At 33.5% G+C, this 21,035-nt stretch overlaps 1 protein-coding gene across 5 annotated transcripts; it reads left to right on the plus strand.

Moving 5' to 3' along the window:
- The first annotated feature begins 230 nt into the window (after positions 1-230).
- LOC149941232 (phospholipid-transporting ATPase ABCA1-like) lies at positions 231-12,156 on the plus strand. 5 transcript variants are annotated; one of them, XM_090177028.1, is made up of 45 exons: positions 231-281; positions 401-551; positions 608-690; positions 751-980; positions 1,041-1,189; positions 1,245-1,381; positions 1,472-1,666; positions 1,718-1,813; positions 2,018-2,273; positions 2,337-2,476; positions 2,546-2,839; positions 3,241-3,449; positions 3,508-3,742; positions 3,812-3,976; positions 4,038-4,092; positions 4,150-4,316; positions 4,375-4,579; positions 5,087-5,197; positions 5,260-5,398; positions 5,459-5,497; positions 5,579-5,710; positions 5,767-6,044; positions 6,104-6,343; positions 6,425-6,601; positions 6,663-6,688; positions 6,758-6,821; positions 7,293-7,385; positions 7,446-7,582; positions 7,638-7,695; positions 8,014-8,080; positions 8,273-8,371; positions 8,430-8,675; positions 8,858-9,211; positions 9,272-9,449; positions 9,513-9,628; positions 9,693-9,837; positions 9,897-10,020; positions 10,082-10,517; positions 10,570-10,711; positions 10,765-10,899; positions 10,991-11,094; positions 11,150-11,242; positions 11,304-11,535; positions 11,595-11,676; positions 11,742-12,156. In XM_090177028.1, the coding sequence occupies exons 3-45, from the start codon at positions 625-627 to the stop codon at positions 11,837-11,839; spliced, it is 6,744 nt and encodes a 2,247-aa protein (XP_090033154.1). In that variant the 5' UTR covers positions 231-281; positions 401-551; positions 608-624; the 3' UTR covers positions 11,840-12,156. The 5 variants fall into 5 exon arrangements, 4 of the variants coding, with proteins under 4 accessions (XP_090033154.1, XP_090033157.1, XP_090033158.1 ...); XM_090177031.1 differs by having other exon boundaries at positions 11,745-12,156; XM_090177029.1 differs by lacking the exon at positions 231-281 and having other exon boundaries at positions 306-551.
- The last annotated feature ends 8,879 nt before the right edge of the window (positions 12,157-21,035 follow it).

Below are 21,035 nucleotides of genomic sequence, written 5' to 3' on the forward strand. Positions count from 1 at the left end.
GTCATGGCGGCCGTTTCAAGGCGGGGCTTAGCTATGACGTATGCCTTTGACGCTACGAGCCTAAAGTATTACATGTAAAATGGATTTGTTTGATTAGGATTATATATGAAACTCAATTTTCTTGAAACTTAAAAGTAGACTTTCCTTTAAATAAAACAAAATAATGTGGTATTCCGGTAGCATGCATTTGGGGATGCAAAAGTTTCTTTTTAAACCCCCCCCCCCCCCCCGGTGGATTCATGTAGCCAGTTTGGCCAGTCCTTAGCCCTAGGAGGATGAAAGTACGGAGTATTATAATATTCCTAGCTTAGCCAGACCTAACGTTAAAATCCCATTCGTTTCACACTTAGGGGGGGCCTTGATATTCTTATAATCTTATGATTATACTTCTATCCCCTAGGAAATATAGCGGTACCACAGAATGAAGGCTATTAAAATTTTGGCGAGCTATTACATTCCTTCCTTAAAGGAAAATTGTTTTAAAGCCTCAAACGATTTCTTGCATAATAAATCTTACTTGATAGTAGTAGGAAATAAATTCTCAAATTTGTGTAAGTAAATTATGACAGGGCATGGATTAAATAAGTAAATGTTTACTTTCTCATAGAAATAGAGACTCTCCAAATGGCAAATGGCAGAAAACTTTACCTTCTTCTTTGGAAGAACTTCACTCTTCACAGGAGGCATAAGGTTTAAATTCCATCTGCTCCCTTCACTATAGTTAATAGTAATACTTATGTTGAATTTCAGCTTCGATTATTTGTGGAGATCATTCTGCCACTGTTCTTATTTGTAATTTTGCTGGTACTGAGGAAACAGGGTCATCAATATGACATGCCGAAATGCCATTTTGATCAAAAGGCTATGCCTTCGACTGGTTTTTGGAGTTTTTTCCAAAGCATCTGTACGTTTAATAACACTTGCCACCCTTATGAGAGAAATCAGGTGGTGTTGGAATCTGTCCAGACATCTCAGCAGTTGTATGTTTATTTCGTTATGAGACCATTTGGATCTGCCAATAACCATATTTTATATTTCAGTGTAAATAATATAATAAATGATATAGAAAATATTACTACAAATTACATCACCGAAACAAAACTCAAGAAATTTGCGGTTATGTTTAGAGATTTAGAAGGTTTTAGTAAATTATTGCGCAAATTAACTGATCCATATATTGAAGTTCAGGGTAAATGTTTTTTCTAAGAAAATTGTTACAAAATACTGAATATTTATTGATACAGGAGTGCTGAATGCTTCTGTGATATTTGATAATGTCAGTGAAGTGGCAAATTCAATTGAAAATTTGAATATATCACTTTCATCTGACTCTTTGCAAACTCTCTTATCGTCTCAAATAAAGGTTTCTGGTATACAAGGAGTAAGGTTTTTTCTGTCATAACACTGTATCATTAATTGATTGTCCTTTTAACACTTTGAGCTAATACTTAACTTTTCATTTAATCTCCAGCTATTTGATCTACAACGTTTATCTGTTTATGCGCATTTGTGTCACAGAGATGGAATTAGCAATTTAATTTATGTTGAAAATAGGTTCCGATTTCGTCATTTGAAGATCCAACTTTGTTCATTATCAAACACAGAGGGTTCATCACTAATTTTTGAATTGTTGAAACAAATCAATTGGAAAAACTTTTATAAACAAGTAAGTATAAGAATTTTGTTTGTAAAATTATTTTGATGAAACATTTTTTAGCTCTCTGATCTAACATTTTTAAATGTTGGACAACGTCCTCCTAAAGCTGAAAGCTTTGTAGAAGTTATTGATACGGTCAATAGAATAGTCAAGGAGGTAAATACCACCTATATTATTTAATATTTTTCAAACTCTGTAAAAATAGTGATATGGAATAGAAATTGTAGGCAAAATGATTTTGAGCTACAACTTTTGTTACTTATTTATAAATCAATGGAGCTTATGTTGTAACATTACCAGAATTAAATAGTTCCGTATCTCCATTTTATTTGCTACCTCTGACTTTATTATTTTTAAAAGCTTTCAGACATTTCTAGTCTGTCTTTTATACGTGACAGAGTACGTTCGTTAAGAGAAACAAGAGGTTCCACTGAAATAGCTTCATTTGTTGCGCAAATGTTTCAAACATTTATTTGTGGTCGTAACTCTTCTGTGATATTTGACCCTGACAATCAAGGTGTAGAGAAGAAGTTTGAGGAGCTGAAGGAACAAATGAAAAAATCAACAAAGGGTGAAAAAAATGGAACTTCGAAGTATTTTTATGACAACACAACCAGTAAGGCAGGATAATAATATCCTTTATTCTTTTCATATTGAAATTTTTTTCTGGCAAAACTAGACTCAAAATGCAATGTCTTATTTGAATTTTTGGAAACTAACGAAAATACTTTTATCTTGTGGCAAATGTTCAAACCATTTTTAAGAGGAAAAATTCTTTTCACACCAGTTACGAAAGCTTCAAAGATAATTATTGAAAAGGTATTTAACAACAAATAATTTAAATTTGTTTTTGACAATTTTTTTAATTTACTTTTCCATTTCTCTCAGATGAATGAAACATTTCATGGACTGATTGATACGCGACAAATTTTAAAACGTATTGCAGATTCATTATCCCCTATGTCTGCTCTTGATATCGAAGATGAAAGTTCCCTCTCTATAGTGCAGACTTTTGAGGATATTATAAGCCGAACCAATGTTTATTTGGAAAGTAACGATACTTATTTTGGCTATACTAGACAAGATTTATTCGATATGTTTGTAGGACAAAATCTGGAAGCTTTTTTTGAATTTCTCAGTTATAGCTCTGAATTTTTTGAAAATATCCAAGATTATATTGAGGTATTTCATTTGATTCCACCCCAATTTTAGGTAGATAGGTCGCACCTGAGTAACATGCATCTCCCAAAATTAACATAAAATAAGTTGTATGATCCAAGTTTCATAAATACTGTTAGTATTGTTACAAATTCTGACTTGTGGCGTTTGTTAGTACCATGCTTTACTCAAACCTGTCGTGAGTTATCCCACGATACAACAGCAACTATCTTTAGTCATTGGCCAATCTATGTTTAAACTATAATTGCATAAATTTTGTTTGGTGAAATCAATACTTGAAGAAAAGTCCAAATCATTGCTAATTTGATGTTGCATTTACTTTTAAGTACTTTAAGCTGCGGCATATCTATCAAATATTATGGAAATATTAGTGATGAATTTACAATATGTGTACTTTTTTCTAGTGTATTGATCCAAACAGATTCCAAGGGTATTCCACTGAAAGGGAAATGACTCAAAAGGGGTTTGAATTGATGAAGGAGAACAATTTTTTAGCTGGAATTGTCTTTGAAAATTTAGCAAATGATGAAGGGGAAGAGCTTCCCAAATATATTAAATATAAAATTCGAATGGATTCAAAAAAAGTGGCCAGTAGCAAACGGATATTTGATTTGTAAATACAGTTAACATTCTGTTTTCATCAATGAAAATTAAGTAATTAATTTTTTTAGCTTTCCAAAACCTGGTCCACGTAGAAGGCCCACCATTGACTTGAAATATTTGACGTTTGGTTTTGCATATCTACAAGATCTAATCGAACACACTATTATAAATCTACAAACTGAAAATGAAGATCCAGTAGGAGTATACCTGCAACAGTTCCCGTATCCTTGTTATATCTTGGATCAATTTTTGTTTTTGATTAGTCTGAATTTTTCATTTTTTATGACTGTTGCTTGGCTATATGTACGTAAACTATTTATTTTACAAACACTTGGACTTCTTCTCTATCTCTGTATACATTTCTATTTTAAGAGTTGCTCCATGATTGTCAAAGGAATTGTACTAGAAAAACAACAACGCTTGAAGGAAGTTATGAAAATTATGGGTTTGGAAAATGGTATTTTGTGGCTAGCCTGGTTTATTGAAGCAATCTTAATTATGATCATCAGCTGTATACTGATATCTTGCATTTTTGTTGTAAGTATAGTTTTAAAAAATAAATAAAAATATAAGAATTTCCACTATTATGTCATTATAGTATGGAGGGATTTTGGAAAGATCAAATCCTACAATTATATTCCTCTATTTGATTGGTAAAAACCATTATTTTTAAATCTTTACACTCTTTAATGTAAGTTTCTTCCCTGTAGCTTATTGTGTCTCAACAGTATCAATAAGTTTCCTGATGAGCACTTGGTTTTCAAATGCCAATGTTGCATCTGTGGCTAGTGGATCCATCTTTTTCCTTCTATATCTTCCCAACTCGTTCTTAAATAAACATTATGAAGGAATGTCTAATTTGAATAAATTCTTTAGTGTAAGTGTCCCTTTTGAACTCTTGCCTAACATTCAAAGTAATTTTTTTTTGTATTCAGAGTTTTTTACCAGCTAGCTCTTTTGGACTTGGAGCTATTTATATATCTCATCTCGAAGAAAATGGAGAAGGTGCTCAATGGAATAATTTTATGATTAGTAATTGGCCTGGTGATGCATTTAGTCTTGCGCATTGTATTGGGATGTTGTTTCTGGATTCAGCGATTTTCATGCTTTTGGCACTCTACATTGAAGCAGTTTTTCCTGGTAATAATTATTAATTTATTATTTGCTACGTACATTGGTTTCTCTGACGCGGCACTGACACGGTTAGATAGAGGGAAATAATAACGCTAGAACAACACCAACTAAATTTTTAGCAATTGCCTTTGAGGAGAATCAAATGTTTAGCAGGGTCCCATTCGGACCCAAATACGTTGCATTTTCAATTGAGGGACAAAAACCCTCTTTACGTTATTAACAACTGCGTGGCACTGGCATAGTTAGATAGAAGGAACTAATACAGATGGAATGACACCCCAACTAAATCTTTATCAAATGCTGTTGAAGATAATTCAATGTTTAGCAGTGTACCATTTGAAGCAAACCCTGACAACGACAGTGTTAGCCTGTTTCACCTCTATAGCTAGAGGGGATGAGGCTAAATAAACCTCTCAAAAATAATGCCAATATAGTGCAAATTACTCAGATTTTCCCTGCTACCTTGATGTGGAACTAATATTTTGGATGTTAATTGTTGTCTTGAATTTTTAGGCCAGTATGGAATACCCCGAACTTGGTATTATTTTGTTACAAAATCTTATTGGTGTGGTCCATTAGCAGAAAGCAAAGAAGTTGTTGATAAAAGCACATGCACTATGCAATGTAATTTATGTTTTGAAAATTTCAATATCAGCTGGAATTTTGAATAAATGTTTTTGGTTTAGTCACTGATGATTTTGAAGATGAGCCAACAGATCTGCCATTGGGTGTTTCCCTTCAAAATTTGTCAAAAAGATACGGGAAACATGATAAGTTAGCAGTAGATAATTTATCGCTAAACTTCTATGAAAATCAAATCACTAGGTTAGTAAGAGCTGAAACTATTTGAAACCCAATAGGTATTCCAATTATTATTTTTTAAAGTTTTTTAGGGGAAAACGGAGCAGGGAAAACTACGACCATGTAAGATACCTATCTGTAGTTCGTGATTTGGATTTTAATGTTTGATACGTAATGTTTTATTTGGTGTTTTATTTGCTTTAGATCCATGTTAATTGGATTATATCCTCCCACCTCCGGTACAGCTTATGTTAATGGATATAGTATTACTGAAGATATGGATGGTGTAAGAACTAGTATGGGCGTTTGTCCCCAATATAATGTACTATTTGATAGGTAAATATGAGTTTCTAAATTAATCATTGCGTTTCTCATATAGTAATATTTTACAGTCTCACTGTGTCTGAACATTTATGGTTTTATGGTTGCTTGAAAGGCGCATCTAATGAAGATGTTACGAAAGAATCTGAGCAACTGGTAGTTGATCTTGGCTTAGAAAACAAAAGAAACGAACTGGCTTGTAACTTGTCTGGAGGAATGCAACGGAAACTGTCAATTGGCATTGCTTTTACAGCAGGGTCTAAAACTGTGATACTTGATGAGCCCACTGCTGGCGTAGACCCATATGCGAGAAGATCCATTTGGGAACTACTACTTAAATACAAAAATGGTTTAAGCATTAAAATATTTCTAGTATCTTTGTATAATACAACATTGATATTCTTTTAGATCGCACAATAATTTTGACCACTCATCATATGGATGAAGCTGATCTCTTAGGCGATCGCATAGCTGTCATTGCAAATGGAAAACTGAGTTGTTGTGGGTCATCCTTATTCCTCAAAAAAAAATATGGAAAAGGATATTATTTGACCATGGTCAAAACTGAAGAACAGTTGGGTGAATCTGATGATTATGAAACCACTGACGAAAATTTGGGGCTTTTTAAGAAAGAAAATACTGAGGATGGTTTGTTTTTGAGTTTTTTTGACCCAATATGATGTGATCAAAGTTTTTTTGAGTTTTTTTTTTTAAATTTCAACATTTCAGTTGCCATAAAAATGGAGTGGTTTGTTAAAAATTACATAAATGATGCAGAACTTGTAGAAAACGTTGGAGCTGATATGACTTTCTTAATCTCAAAAAATCATCAAGAGGACGGTAGTCTCCTGAAATTATTGGAAAATCTTGAAAAACATCAAAAGTATTTGCCCATTAGCAGCTATGGTATTTATTTTTGTTATAATATTTTAAACTTGTATTTTATTGATCTAATTATCATTAATAGGTATATCCGATTCCTCATTTCAAGAGGTTAATATATATATATAATTAAAATTAAATAATTATTTCATATTTTATTTATCTAATTATCGTAAATAGGTGTTCCTCCGAATTTCCGATTCAGCAAAAGAGAGCTTGAAATATAATGTCAATACTAATGCAGGTATATCGTAGTTTTAAGGCTTAATTACAACATTTTTGACAAACTTTGTTGGTTAACACATTTTTACACTTAAGTTTGTTCACAATCTCTACAAAGTTGACATTTTACGCGCTAACTAGTGAAGAAAATTACTTGTAATCTTTTACTACTTAACAATTTGCAATAGTGGGCAAGTATAATATTTTCATTTTGTTTTGTTCAATCTTAAGAAATTTAATAATTTAAATTTAATACTTTGTATGTAAGCCGGTTTCTAACTGATAGTGATATCCAAAAAAAGAAAGCTTTTTTTATTATTATTATTGTTAATCAAAAGGATATGAACTAAAATTCTTAGCTTTAAATATTTCAAAAATCTTCCATTAACACAAAGCAACTTTGTGCCCCGCAACTGTTTTACAAAAATGTTGGATCTTGTGAAAAGGCCTTTTCTGGATCTTTTGTTTTACTTATGTAAAAATATATTCTTAGATAGCCGCCGTAATGTGATACTATTTGCCTTCATAAATTTTCTTTCACTGGTTTGTCAATGTGTAGGATATCGGAAAAAGCCAAGCACAGAAGGTATTGATTGAAAAAATTTATTCAACTTCTTTCTCTTCAATAACAGTTTAATTTTTCAAGTGGAAACAAGATTCTCAGCACCTCCGTCTCCTTCTAAGCAAGTCACTGGAACTAATCTTTATTGGCAACAGTTTTATGCTCTAATTATTAGAAGAATACATCACGCAAAAAGAAATTATAAAGGACTCTTTTGCGAGGTTATTAAAGGATTTTTTTGTTAAGACTTGAGACATTTAACTTATTATGTTATAGATTGCACTACCGGCATTCTTTGTGTGCCTATCTATGGTTCTGTCAGAGTTTACAGCAGGTAAACTATTTTAATAATAATATTTTGGGTAGGTAGTTAGTATCCCCAAAATATACGCAAATAAATTCAAGGTTTATAAAAATAATTAAATCACAGAAATTATTTATTAATTATTTAAAATAAAAAACAATTATAAATGTCTAATGTTACTTTAAAATTTATTTATTTATAAATTTTCTTATTGTAGAAGTTATAAAATTTTGCCAAATTGGTCAATCTTTTAGTGGGTTGTAATGCAAAGAATATCTACCCAAAATTACGGAAATAAGACTATCTTACTTTCACATTCTTTGATTTTCCAACATTGTTGTTTTAAAGGTTATAGTGAGGAACCTCCCATTGAATTGCATCCATGGCATTATGGGCATAATTTCTTTTTTTTTGAGTAAGGCTCTTTCTTTTTCAATATTTTTAACCCTTTAATGGTAGAAACATAAAAATTCAAAAGTTGGGCAGTCACTCGTAGTTGGTGCCAAATAAGAATGAAATTGAGTCAACCAACTTTTGACTTTGGTACTGATGGAGTAATTTTTCATTTAAAGGTGCTGTGTCTCACTATATTAACATATTTTTTCAGAAATGAAAATTTATCTAGTCAATTGACTAAAACTTACGTTGAATCATTATTATCAAAGCCTGGTCTTGGCAATCGTTGCGTCCGTGATAATCCAGTTGAGTAAGTATTATAGTTTTTACATAATGTGCCTTTCTCTAATTAAATTATTTGCTCTTAGGGGTTTTGAATGCAGTCCTATCTCCTATATTAATTACAAAGCTTTAGAGTCAAATTACAACTTAACTTATGCCAATAAAGTGATTAACTGTTCTTGTTCATCTGGGAGTATGAAATGTCCTGAGGGGGCGGGTGGACCATCCCCACCCTCAATTGAAACAAGCACTGGAGATATTATATTCAATGTTACGGGTAGAAATATATCTGACTGGCTGTTGAAAACCACCAAGATGTTTTACAAGCAAAGGTTACATCTAAATATTATTTTTTTTTTTAAATTTTAAACTTCCTCTCAGTTGCACTTCTGTAACAAATTTTTTCTACAAGTGATGTTGATTATACAGTAATGTAAAGTGCAACTGAATGGAACTTTTATATTTGTTCATGAGTTGATGTTTATAATTTGTATAATAATATTTCTGTATGTAGATTTGGAGGTTTTTCCTTTGGAGTTCCAAACCCTGTGTCCCACGCTTTTGAAGATTTTCTTCTTAATATCAGTCACCGTTTTGTTACACCTCTGTCAAAAAAGTATAATATCTCCAGCGTTAATAGTTTTACTAGCAACTTGACACGAAAGATCAGAAATTGGCAACCAATAAATAACATCAAAGTTTGGTTCAACAATCATGGCTGGATTTCATCTGTTACTTTTCTAAATTTGGCCAACAATATCATTCTTCGCTCAAAATTAGGTTCTGATAAAGACCCAAAGAATTATGGTATATCAGTTACAAATCATCCAATGCATTATTCTGAAGAACAAATTAATGAAATTGTTCAGTAAGCTGTTTGTTGTCCCTTTTCTCTCTAAAAATTTTAATTTTGTAATGTGATTTTCAGGGATTTTGGAGATCTTGGTTTCCTCTATAGTGTTTGCATTATATTTGCTTTGTCCTTTGTCCCTGCCAGTTTTTTAATATTCATCATTGAAGAGAAATCATCTGGATCTAAACATCTTCAATATGTTAGTGGATTGAAACCTTTCCTATATTACCTCAGTTCATTTGTTTGGGACATTGTATGTATTTATTATTTATTAATTTTGATTTAGAACCTCAAATATAACTCTAATTGTTTATAGATGATGGCATTGATTTTAGTTGGACTTTGTATATTAATTTTCCTAGCCTTCAATGAGCAAGCTTTTGTATCACCCAATCATTTCCCTGGATTTTCACTATTACTAATTATGTTTTGGTGTGTTAAATATATACATTATGCATTGTTGTTCATGAATTGATGTCTTATTATAATTTTTCAGTTTTTCTTGTATACCGCTCATGTATATGGCCTCGTTTTTATTTAATTCAGCTGGCTCAGCTTTCATTACACTTTCCAGCGTTAATCTATTCATCGGAGTTTTAACAACTATTTCAATTTATATTCTTCGTATGCTAGAAGATGAGGTACACAAATTTGAACTCTTTCATTATTATTATTGAGGTAAAACGTTTCTATTTTATAGTTTCTAGAAGATTTGGCAGTGGTCTTAGAAAAAGTTTTTCTAATTTTTCCACACTTTGGGTTAGGCAATGGATTGATGAGTTTATACTACAATCATTTATACACAATTGCTTTTGCAGAATATGGTATTATTATTATTTTTTATATAACTATTCTAAGATTCCTTAAAAGTATTTTCCTTTATAGGCATTGATGCATCGAAAAATCCATTTTCATGGGACTTTTTAGGCCTGAATTTATTCATTATGAGCCTGCAAGGTGTCATATTTTTTATCATTGTTTTGCTGATTGAATACAGTCTTATTCGTGTCAGAAGTTATTCCATTACGTCGTCTAAAGAATTTCATGATGAAAATTTCAACAATTGTGATAATGATGTGTTGCACGAAATGCAAAAGACTCGTTATGCTAAGCCCAAAGATTATAGCCTTTTGATAAGAGACTTGGTTAAAAGTTATAACCCCAAAAAACCACCAGCTGTTAACAAACTGTGTTTATCTGTTGAATCTGGTCAGTGTTTTGGATTATTGGGGAAAAATGGAGCTGGCAAAACTTCCACCTTCCACATGCTTACGGGTAAAACATCCATGACTAGTGGAGAAGCTTTTATCGGTGGATATAGGTAAATATAAATGTCTTTTGTAGTAAATGTTATAACGCTACTTTTTTTTCAGTATTAAATCAGACTTGGAACAAGCTCGAAAAGTTATTGGATTTTGTCCTCAATTTGATGCTCTTGATAGTCGTCTAACAGCTGTTGAACATTTAGAGTTTTATGCTCGCATTTCTGGAATTCCAGAAAAGCACGTTAGAAATGTATGAATTCACTTTAACTGTATTATTTTTTTCTTACTTTTTTTTTTACATAGACTGCTTTTTGGGGAATTAAAAAACTTGGGCTGTCCCGTTATGCAAACATAACTGCTGGAACTTATTCTGGAGGAAATAAAAGAAAACTTTCTACCGCTATTGCGCTTATAGGTTATCCAGCCGTTATCTTTTTGGTAATATTTTTTTTTAATTATCTTGGTACGTAATCCAAGTAAATGGTTTTGACTATACATATATTCAATGTGTTCAAATTATTTAAAAAAGGATGAACCGACAACAGGAATGGATCCGCATTCCCGTAGATTTTTATGGAATTGCATCACTGATATTGTTAAAGATGGTCACTGTGTTATTCTAACATCTCACAGGTAATTTATGTCTGAATGAAATAAAAATAATTCAACATTTTCTCTTACATTTTAGTATGGAAGAATGTGAAGCCCTTTGTACCAAATTAGCGATTATGTCTAATGGCCAATTCAGGTGTATAGGTAGTATTCAACATTTGAAAAACAAGTAACGTTAATTTTTGGTAATACTTTTTTAATATAGAATTATTCATTATCATTTATCGCAGGTATGGAGCCGGCTATACAGTCATTTTAAAAGCTTTTAATGAAAATGAAGTAACCAAAGTGATGGAAGAAACATTCGGCAATAGAGCTAATTTGAAAGAAGCCCATTTAAACCAATTGCAGTATCAACTTGATTCTTCACTCAAACTATCACTCATTTTTCGACAGTTGGAGGATTTTAGGAAAAATGGCCTCATTGAAACATACTCAGTCACCCAAACCACTTTAGAACAAGTATGAAATACACAAATATTTAAAGTTTTGAAAATTTATTGTCAAACTTCAAATTTTAGGTGTTTCTCAATTTTGCCAAGGAACCAAATGACACTTCAATTTCTTTACCAAATGAAATTTCCCTACCAGCCAGAAACGAAAGTAAAAATTAATTACAAAATCATTTTACATCCCTTATTTCCATTTTAAAGTACTTTTCCCACAAGCAGGCTACTCTGATACCAAAGAAAGTTCACCAGAATTAAATTTCCTGATTAAAAATGGGAATGCTATTTATGAAATGGACCGTGAAACTGTTGTTTAGCTTAAAAATAATGTATTTAAATATTTTGATTGTTAAAACAATTTTTTAGATGTTCACTTTACAGATTAATATTTACAACACATTTTCTTATAAATTATTTGTGCTCTGAATAATTGGTTATTCTTCTCTGTTATTATTGAATTACATGAAAGTAAAACTAAACTAAAACTTAGGGAAATCCTCCAGGAAAGCTAATAAAAGATGGACATAAATGTTAGCCCACATTAAAGGAGGCATATAACGTTCCAGCAGCTCAATGTGAAAATAAGAACAGGCCAGTGTGATCTCAAAACATAAAACACATAATGCTCACACTTACGAGGAAACGACCCAAGGAGGTTCTCACTGATTTTGTTCAAAGTTTGGGGATTGTTAGACCTAGATGTAACATGAAACCCGTTAAAGGGAAAAGTTACGCTGGGCTTCCGTTTTGCCATGGCAACCAAAAATATTTTTGACAACAAAATGAGAAAAAGTCTACGTAAAATAGAATAAAAAAGTCCTTTCTATTTTGAAAGAATTCCGAAGCCATTTTGCAAAATGGCGCATGTCTGAGAAGTTCCGTAATTATTCGTAAATATTCTGAAATTTTCTATTTCTGACCGTGTAAATTAGTAGTATTTCTTTTGAGAGAAATACGCCGTTTTTTAAAATAACGCACATCAATGTATCCCTTGGTGCGATAAATTCCGTATTGTTTTAAAAAAAAATTATAGGAAACTTCATAGAAAATGGGTGAATTTTAATACATTTCGGCAAAATACAATAATATTGGGTAAGTTCTTATATCATTGGATTAATAGAAAATAATTATGGTTAAATTCATCATTTAGGCATGATAATTTGGGTAAATTGAAATATTATTAAATTAGTTCAATTGGCATTGTAGAATTATTGGTAATTTGGGAAATTATTGCTAAATTTGGGAAATTTTTTGTAATTTGGGAAATAATTTGTTATTCTGGAAATTATTGGTAATTCTGGAATCTATTGGTAACTCAGGAAATTATTGGTAATTCGGGAGATTATATGCCAATATCTAGGAATATGAAAACTCTAGCCAATATGTCAAAACATGGTCAAAATCAGTTATGCCCCAAGGTAAAGTAGAACCATATGTAACACTAGCCGAGAAGCCCGCCTTACAGGCGGGCCCTCAGCTAGTTGTGTGTTTCGAGGCACTCCACCCCAGTACGCCCCTTAACCCCTTTTTCCCATTGGATAATTTCCGTGCCACCCTTTACCCCATAGACGAACCACCGCAGTAAGGCACCCTACCCCTTTTACCCTTGAGAGATTCCATGCCACCCTTTACCCCATAGTTGAACTACCGCAGTAAGGTACCCTACCCCTTTTACCCATGATTTAATTTCCGTGGCACCCTTTTCCCCATAGTCGAACCACCGCAGTAAGACCCACTCCCTTTTTTCCCATGCGATAATTTCCATGGTACCCTTAACCCCATAGTCGACCTCCCACCGTAAGGCCCCCTCCCCCTTTCCCCATGCGATAATTTCCATGGTACCCTTTTCCCCAAAGTAGAACCACCCCAGTAAGGCCCTACCTCCCCTTTTTCCCATGTGATAATTACCGGGGTACTCCCCATTTTCCCATGTGATAATTACCGGGGTACTCCCCATTTTCCCCATGTGATAATTACCTTTCCTCCCCTTTTTTCTCATGTTATAATTACCGTGGTACCCTTTTCCCCATAGTAGAACAACCCCAGTAAGGCCCTTCCTCCCCCTTTTTCCCATGAGGTAATTACCGGGGTTACCCTCCCCTTTTGCCCATGTGATAATTACCGTGGTACCCCCTCTCCGCTTTTCCCATGTGATAATTACCGTGGTACCTCTCCCCCTTTTCTCCATGCGAGAATTTCCGAAGTACTGCCCTCCCTCTTTCCAATGCGAGAATTTCAGTGGTACCCTTTTCAAACTCGCAGTCGTACCAAACCCCCCTGTACCCCTTTAAACCCCCCGGTATCCAATGGCTGATGAATAAAGGCCACGGGAGTAACATACGCCGAGAGAGCCACGGGACTTTCAAATCGGAACCGAAACCACAAGTAAATAGGGGGAGAAAGTATATCACTGCCTGCAGATTTTACCTTCCACCATGCTTGATACCCTTTCTAAAGAGCTACTGATCACGTGATATTTCTAACCAATAAGGATAGCACATTACGCGCGAAGTAGTGCATTTGTGGTATTCCGGTCCGCGCTCAAGATGAAATTTTTGAATTTTATTCCCTGGCAACCATGTTACCGCCTCGCTATTTCAAATAGTCTCTCTGTCAAATGTTGACCATTATTTCCTTCGATAACGGTTGATTTTAATTAATAATTACTATATCAATTGTAAAATAAACAATAAAAGCTTGTAGCTATATCTATTATTTCAGTTAAACTTGCAAATTTCTAGGCCTTAACAGTAGCGGCGCTAAGGTTTTTTCACAGGTGGGCTAAGACTTTTGTGGCCCTTACAACTTTAGTGACCCCTTATAGTTTTGGGGCTTGCCCTCCCAAATGTCTTTTATAACGTATACATCTTTAAAAATTTAACTCGAAGTATAAATTGCACTCTTCTCTTTTTTTTACTAAACTCGTCAAGAACCAACCAAGGATTTTTTATTGTCTCTCAACCTATTAGCATATGTAACATAATTACTCATAAGTATGCCACTGTACCTTTATTCCATTCAAAAATCTTCACTAACGGTTTGTTTCACCATGAACCAGTAAAAAGGTGGGCTACATTAGATTTTAACCTTTTTATTCATCCTAGTAATTTTGGGAGTCACACTATTTGCTACTAACATATTTATTTAAGCCAATGGAAAACCTCTAAATTGAAAAGGAATTTTTAGCGTCGGAATTTTAGTCAGCCCAATGTAGCTTTATTGAAATTTATAAACTCGCTCGGTTTGTGCGAATGAAGTTAAATTATGAGTAATTTAGAAAAATAAAAGGTTGGGGAAAATGACCAATAAGTGATCGCTTTCCGAAAATGGAACAAGTCGTCGAAGCGGGATATTCCACCAGCGTTATTAAAACCCATATCAAGCCTAGAAGAGTTAGGCGTAGGATCAAAAGAATCTGCAAAGTCTCTAACCTTATAGATGCGCCAGAAAAGCTCAAAAGAATTTCAACTATTTTTTCCAATAAACCTGCTTCTTTTATTTGACAATGCAAATTTATTTTAGAACGTGAGTCTCCGAGAACTTGGTTAATTTGCAAATTAATTACATTAATAGAACTTGACACTATATAGACCCATAACAAAAGAGGGGCCGCAGACGAGGCTTAAGTGAGACCTTTGGACGGAACATCCTGTTTGTGACGTTTTGAACCACGTGACCGCCATTGAAATATACAGGCGGAAGTAAGGAAACGGATGTTCCCTCCAAATGCTGAGTTGCCATGTAAATATGTTAATTTTCGGCCCCCCAACTTTCAACATGGGTCTATTGTAGTTCATTTTAGCTCCTAAGCCTTGGTTGTTCAAACCGGTTTTTTTACTAAAATAATGGCCGTCGGTTTATCAGACGTAGAGCTAATTATACGACGACATAATCGGCATTTGAGATTCGATGACGTCAAATATGACATCAAATATGACGTCAAATATTACGTAGGGTACGGATGACGCAATATCTGTGAAACAAACCGTTAGTGAAGAAATAGAGCTAGTGGCATACTTATGAGTAATTATGTTACATATGCTATTAGATAAATCTCTATTTATAGAGAGCAAGGCTAAATTTGTTAATCGATTTTCAGACATAGTTGTTCTTAAAATGATTCGAGTCTATTAAGTGTACTAAAACTACGCCCCGAAATAGTGTATATCTACTAATAGTTAATTAGCTTTGAAAAAGGCTGTTGAAATAATTTAAAAAATAAAATATTATTAACTAGTCATTTAGCTAAGTGTTTATACATTAAACAAGCGCATTAAGGCTTCTTTAAACCTCGAGGTAGAAGTCCGCCCTTGCTAAAATAATATAACAAAAAAGACTAAACAACAACTTATAACTCGAGAAAGACTTGCAAAAGAAAACTACCTCGTTCTGGAGCTCAAAACGAAATAGAAACTGTTAAAAAAATAAGCAGCTTAGCGGGAACCAAAGACTATATAACTTCGCAAAAGTGGTGAAATCGAAAAGACCCAAAATTTTCCAGGAAGCGAGAAGAGCAAGGTCGTTTTATTGTTGCGGCTCTCATCGCGTTTACTGGACCCCCTACTGACCTTGTATCCGTCCTGGAGGGGACACATGAATGTCCGGTGTATTTCCCTAAATTCCCTTCAGCCCTTTTCTTTTCTTTCCATTGTCCATTTAACTTTATCTCAATTTCTGCTCCCTTTTTCTATCTGTTTATGGTCTTCTATCATAAATTGAAATATGTGGCCTCTTAATCATAAATATGTGGCCCTTTTAATAAAAAAATGTGGCCCCTCTCAGAAATGCAGGGGGGCTTAAGCCCACTTCAGCCCACCCTTAGCGCCGCTACTGGGCCTTAACAGCGTAGATATTCCAATTAGTCCCGATCTCTGCTCTTAGATGGCGCCACGCTCTCCACGATTTAAGTGAGCGTTTTTCTAGTTACGGTTTATTTCTTTTCCAAAGTCGTGTTATTATTTTTAAAATGTCGCATTTCAGTTTCTATCATATATCAACTTTATTTAGGAACTAAATTAACCAAATTATCGAAAGCAAAAGTTTAATATTCACGTATTTTATAGATAACTATTTTTCATCGTGGCGGAGTGCAACCGGTACCTTTGTGACCCTGTAAAGAGGCGAGGGGGAAGTCATTTCCGAAGTACAAAAATTTTATCCCTCAAATAAGACGTCATGCGGTTGGACCCAAGCGCCAGCCTTTCTCCCCCTATTTACTTTTGCTGAAACTCACAGGCCTTCTGAAACTACCCCATGCGATCCCCCCCTCCGAAATTCGCGGCGGAAATAGAGATAAAATTTCGGGTGTATTGCGGGTTGGGAACCACCTCAGTGAAAGGCTTTTTCCTCGCCGGGCCGCCTTCGCGTTCCTTACTGACTAACCAAAAGCTCGAAATAGATAGTCGAACCACCTCGGTAACGAAGCGGAAGGCAGTCTCGGTTTCCCTCTGTTCCGCGGGTCGTTTTTTTTTCGCCGGCCCGCCTTCGCCTGCCTTACTGACTAACCAAAAAGCTCGAACGAAGAAGACGACGACGAAGTGGTTTTTATAATATAGATAATCACTCATAAGTATGCCATAAAAGTATTTTCGTTAATGAAACCTTGTTCACGGGATATGACGTAAATTACGTCACTTACAATTCCGTGACGAAATACGCGTCATCAACTTTACTGATTGGAAACGGAAATTAGCCCATGTCAAGTTTAGCTCGTGTCTCGCGATCACGAGATTTTGTTTCCTTGGTAACCTTTTCAATAGCGCAAGGATTATAAGCATTTTTGCATTTTTGGGTCCGCTTAATGTATGTTCCGCGTGAAACAAGGTCTCATTGAATTTTTTTCAATGGAAATGTTATACAGAGGCATACTTATGAGTAATTATGTTACATATGGTAGAACTAATTAAAAATATTTTAACGTTTGGACACTACAGCAAAAGAGTAGGGTTAAAGTATCCCCTATAGGAGGCGTAATATTGGTCTATATATTTACTAATTTGTTTAATGAGTAGTAAGGTTATGTGTAGACCCCTGAAATAGCCAATCACTTTATCTTCTCCTTCCCACAATTCCCTCGGAAAATCGTTGCAAAATTTAAAAGCTGATTTCTTTACTCGTCTATTTACAAAATATAATATACATTTTTCCGATATTTATTTTAACCAAATAATATAGTATAATATAAACTTACCAAAATTATTATAATTCGCCCAATGGTAAATGAACTTACACTATATAAATTGGATTTAATGAAAATTAAGAGACTGTAAACAAAATTATGTGAATTGCACATATTATTGGAATTTTCTCAATATATTCAAATATACACAATATTATTTCAATTTACCAATTTTATATAAATATACACAATATTATTTAAATTTGCGCACTATTATTTCAATTAACCAAATATTATTGGAATTGACTCAAAATTGTTCCAATGTAATCAAAATTATTTGAAGTTACTCAATATTATTAAAAACACCAAATATAGCTTGAATTTCTCCCAATTTATATGAATGTCGACAATGTAATTTGAACTAATTTAATGTTATTTCAATTTACCCAAATTATACGAATTTACCTAAATGTATTCCTTTCCTAATTTAATGTTAAATTAACCTGAATTATTTCAGTTAACCCAATGATATAAGAACTTATCCAATATTATTTGAATTTGCCGAAATATACCCATTTTAAATAAATTTTCCGACAATTTTTCTGATAACAATCAAGAGATACATTGTTATGCGTTATTTTGCAAACGACAGATTTCAAATTAATGGACAAATAATTTCGGCAGTTATCGCATTATGAGATATTGATATCTGCCATTTTGTAAAATGGCGTCAGATTTCTATTACAGTGCAAGGGGCTTATTTATTCGGTCAGATAAGGTAATGTAGAAAATTTCACGTAAATCGACAAATAATTTCGGCAGTTATCGCATCATAAGTTATATTTATATCCACCATATTTCAAAATGGCGTCGGATTATTATTGGAAAACCCATAGGTCTAATTAACTAGGGCAGATAATGAAACGTAGAAAATTTCTGATTAATCGACGAATATTTACGGAACTTATCGCACGATGAGTTTTTGATATCCGCCATTTTCCAAAATGATGTCGGATTTCTATAAAAATCTATAGTACGAATTCATTCGGGCAGATGTATGTAACGTAGAAAATCTCAGGTTAATCGGATACAAATTACCTAACTTATTGCACCATGATTTATATTTGTATCCGCCATTTTATAAGGAGTGGACAGCCTATGTTTCTAAGGAAGTGCAGGAAGCACACTCTCGGAAAAAACGCCGTTAGAATAACAGCAGTTACTGGCGTTCGCAGATGCCAGCAATAGCAGTAAATTAAACAGTAAAATAAACCTGTTAAAACAGCAGCACTTACCGTTCTATTAAAAGTAAAGGAGCTGTTTTCATACTAACAGAATGCTGTTAAATAAACTGTAATTATTACATGTTTTAACACAGTATTTGCTGTTTTAAGAACGGTCCATTGGCAGAGGCTTAACCATTATGCCGACTGTTTATATAGCGTTAGTTACCGTTTTAATAACTCTTTTTTGCAGATTTTTAACCAGTATACCGACTGTTTACATAGCATCAGTTACTGTTTTAAAAACAGTTCAGTTGCAAATTTTAACCATTATGCCGACTGTTTATGTATCATTAGTTACCGTTTTAAGAACAGTTCAGTGGCAGATTTTAACCATTATGCCGACTGTTTATATAGCGTTAGTTACCGTTTTAAGAACAGTTCAGTGGCATATTTTTAACCATTATGCCGACTGTTTATATAGCGTTAGTTACCGTTTTAATAACTCTTTTTTGCAGATTTTTAACCAGTATGCCGACTGTTTACATAGCATCAGTTACTGTTTTAAGAACAGTTCAGTGGCATATTTTTAACCATTATGCCGACTGTTTATATAGCGTTAGTTACCGTTTTAAAAACGGTTCAGTGGCATAGTTTTAACCATTATGCCGACTGTTTATATAGCGTTAGTTACCGTTTTAAAAACAGTTCAGTGCCATAGTTTTAACCATTATGCCGACTGTTTATATAGCGTTAGTTACCGTTTTAAGAACAGTTCAGTGGCATATTTTTAACCATTATGCCGACTGTTTATATAGCGTTAGTTACCGTTTTAATAACTCTTTTTTGCAGATTTTTAACCAGTATGCCGACTGTTTACATAGCATCAGTTACTGTTTTAAGAACAGTTCAGTGGCATATTTTTAACCATTATGCCGACTGTTTATATAGCGTTAGTTACCGTTTTAAAAACGGTTCAGTGGCATAGTTTTAACCATTATGCCGACTGTTTATATAGCGTTAGTTACCGTTTTAAAAACAGTTCAGTGGCATAGTTTTAACCATTATGCCGACTGTTTATATAGCGTTAGTTACCGTTTTAAGAACAGTTCAGTGGCAGATTTTAACCATTATGCCGACTGTTTATATAGCGTTAGTTACCGTTTTAAGAACAGTTCAGTGGCATATTTTTAACCATTATGCCGACTGTTTATATAGCGTTAGTTACCGTTTTAATAACTCTTTTTTGCAGATTTTTAACCAGTATGCCGACTGTTTACATAGCATCAGTTACTGTTTTAAGAACAGTTCAGTGGCATATTTTAACCATTATGCCGACTGTTTATATAGCGTTAGTTACTGTTTTAAGAACAGTTCAGTGGCATAGTTTTAACCATTATGCCGACTGTTTATATATCATTAGTTACCGTTTTAAAAATAGCCTATTGGCAGAGTTTTAACCCTTATTTTGACTGTTTATATAGCGTTAGTTACTGTTTTAAAAACAGTAGATTGGGATAGTCTTAACCATTATGCCGACTGTTTACATAGCGTTAGTTACCGTTTTATAAACAGTCCGTTGGCATAGTTTTAACCATTATGCCGACTGTTTGAATAACGTAAATTACTGTTTTAAAAACAGTCCATTCGCATAGTTTTAACCATTATGCTGACTAAGTATAAAGCGTTAGTTACGGTTATAACGTTAATTTCTGTTTTAAAATCAGTTATTTCTAAGTAATGGTTAAATTTTCCGAAACGGTTTGCTGACGGATTTGTAGCAGTGCCTCTACGGTTATTGCACTTTTGGTCTTTGTTTCATAAATCTGAGGATCCCTGTATTACCTTTGATGTTAATTTCATAAGCATTCCCATGGATATCACTTAAAATCTTTCGTTGGGAAGTGTTTCACTTGATTTGTTTCTCCGTTGTTTATATACTCTAAAACTACAGTCTTTAATAAGTTAATTCACTTACTATCTAAGAAAAAACTGTTTGTGAAAGCTTCATTTGATGTTGTTTATTTTGCCCTTTAAATTTGTACATTAAGCTATTTCAAAATAAGGAAAAAGTTCATAGAAAAATTATATGAATATCACAAATACAATTTCAACTACGGCAAATATTTTTATTTTGAAGTCTAGGCCTTTCCTTAAAACCCGTTAAAAAAT

The sequence above is a fragment of the Leiobunum rupestre genome, chromosome 6 (genome assembly GCF_980474605.1).
Source record: "Leiobunum rupestre chromosome 6, qqLeiRupe1.1.hap1, whole genome shotgun sequence".
Lineage (NCBI taxonomy): Eukaryota > Metazoa > Arthropoda > Arachnida > Opiliones > Sclerosomatidae > Leiobunum > Leiobunum rupestre.

Coding starts and splice junctions, on each gene's coding strand:
- LOC149941232 (XM_090177028.1), top strand. CDS start 625: ATGGCAAATGGCAGAAAACTTTACCTTCTTCTTTGGAAGAACTTCACT. Junction 6,689..6,757: donor CCGATTCCTCATTTCAAGAG/GTTAATATATAT, acceptor TATCGTAAATAG/GTGTTCCTCCGAATTTCCGA. Junction 9,838..9,896: donor TTCGTATGCTAGAAGATGAG/GTACACAAATTT, acceptor TCTATTTTATAG/TTTCTAGAAGATTTGGCAGT.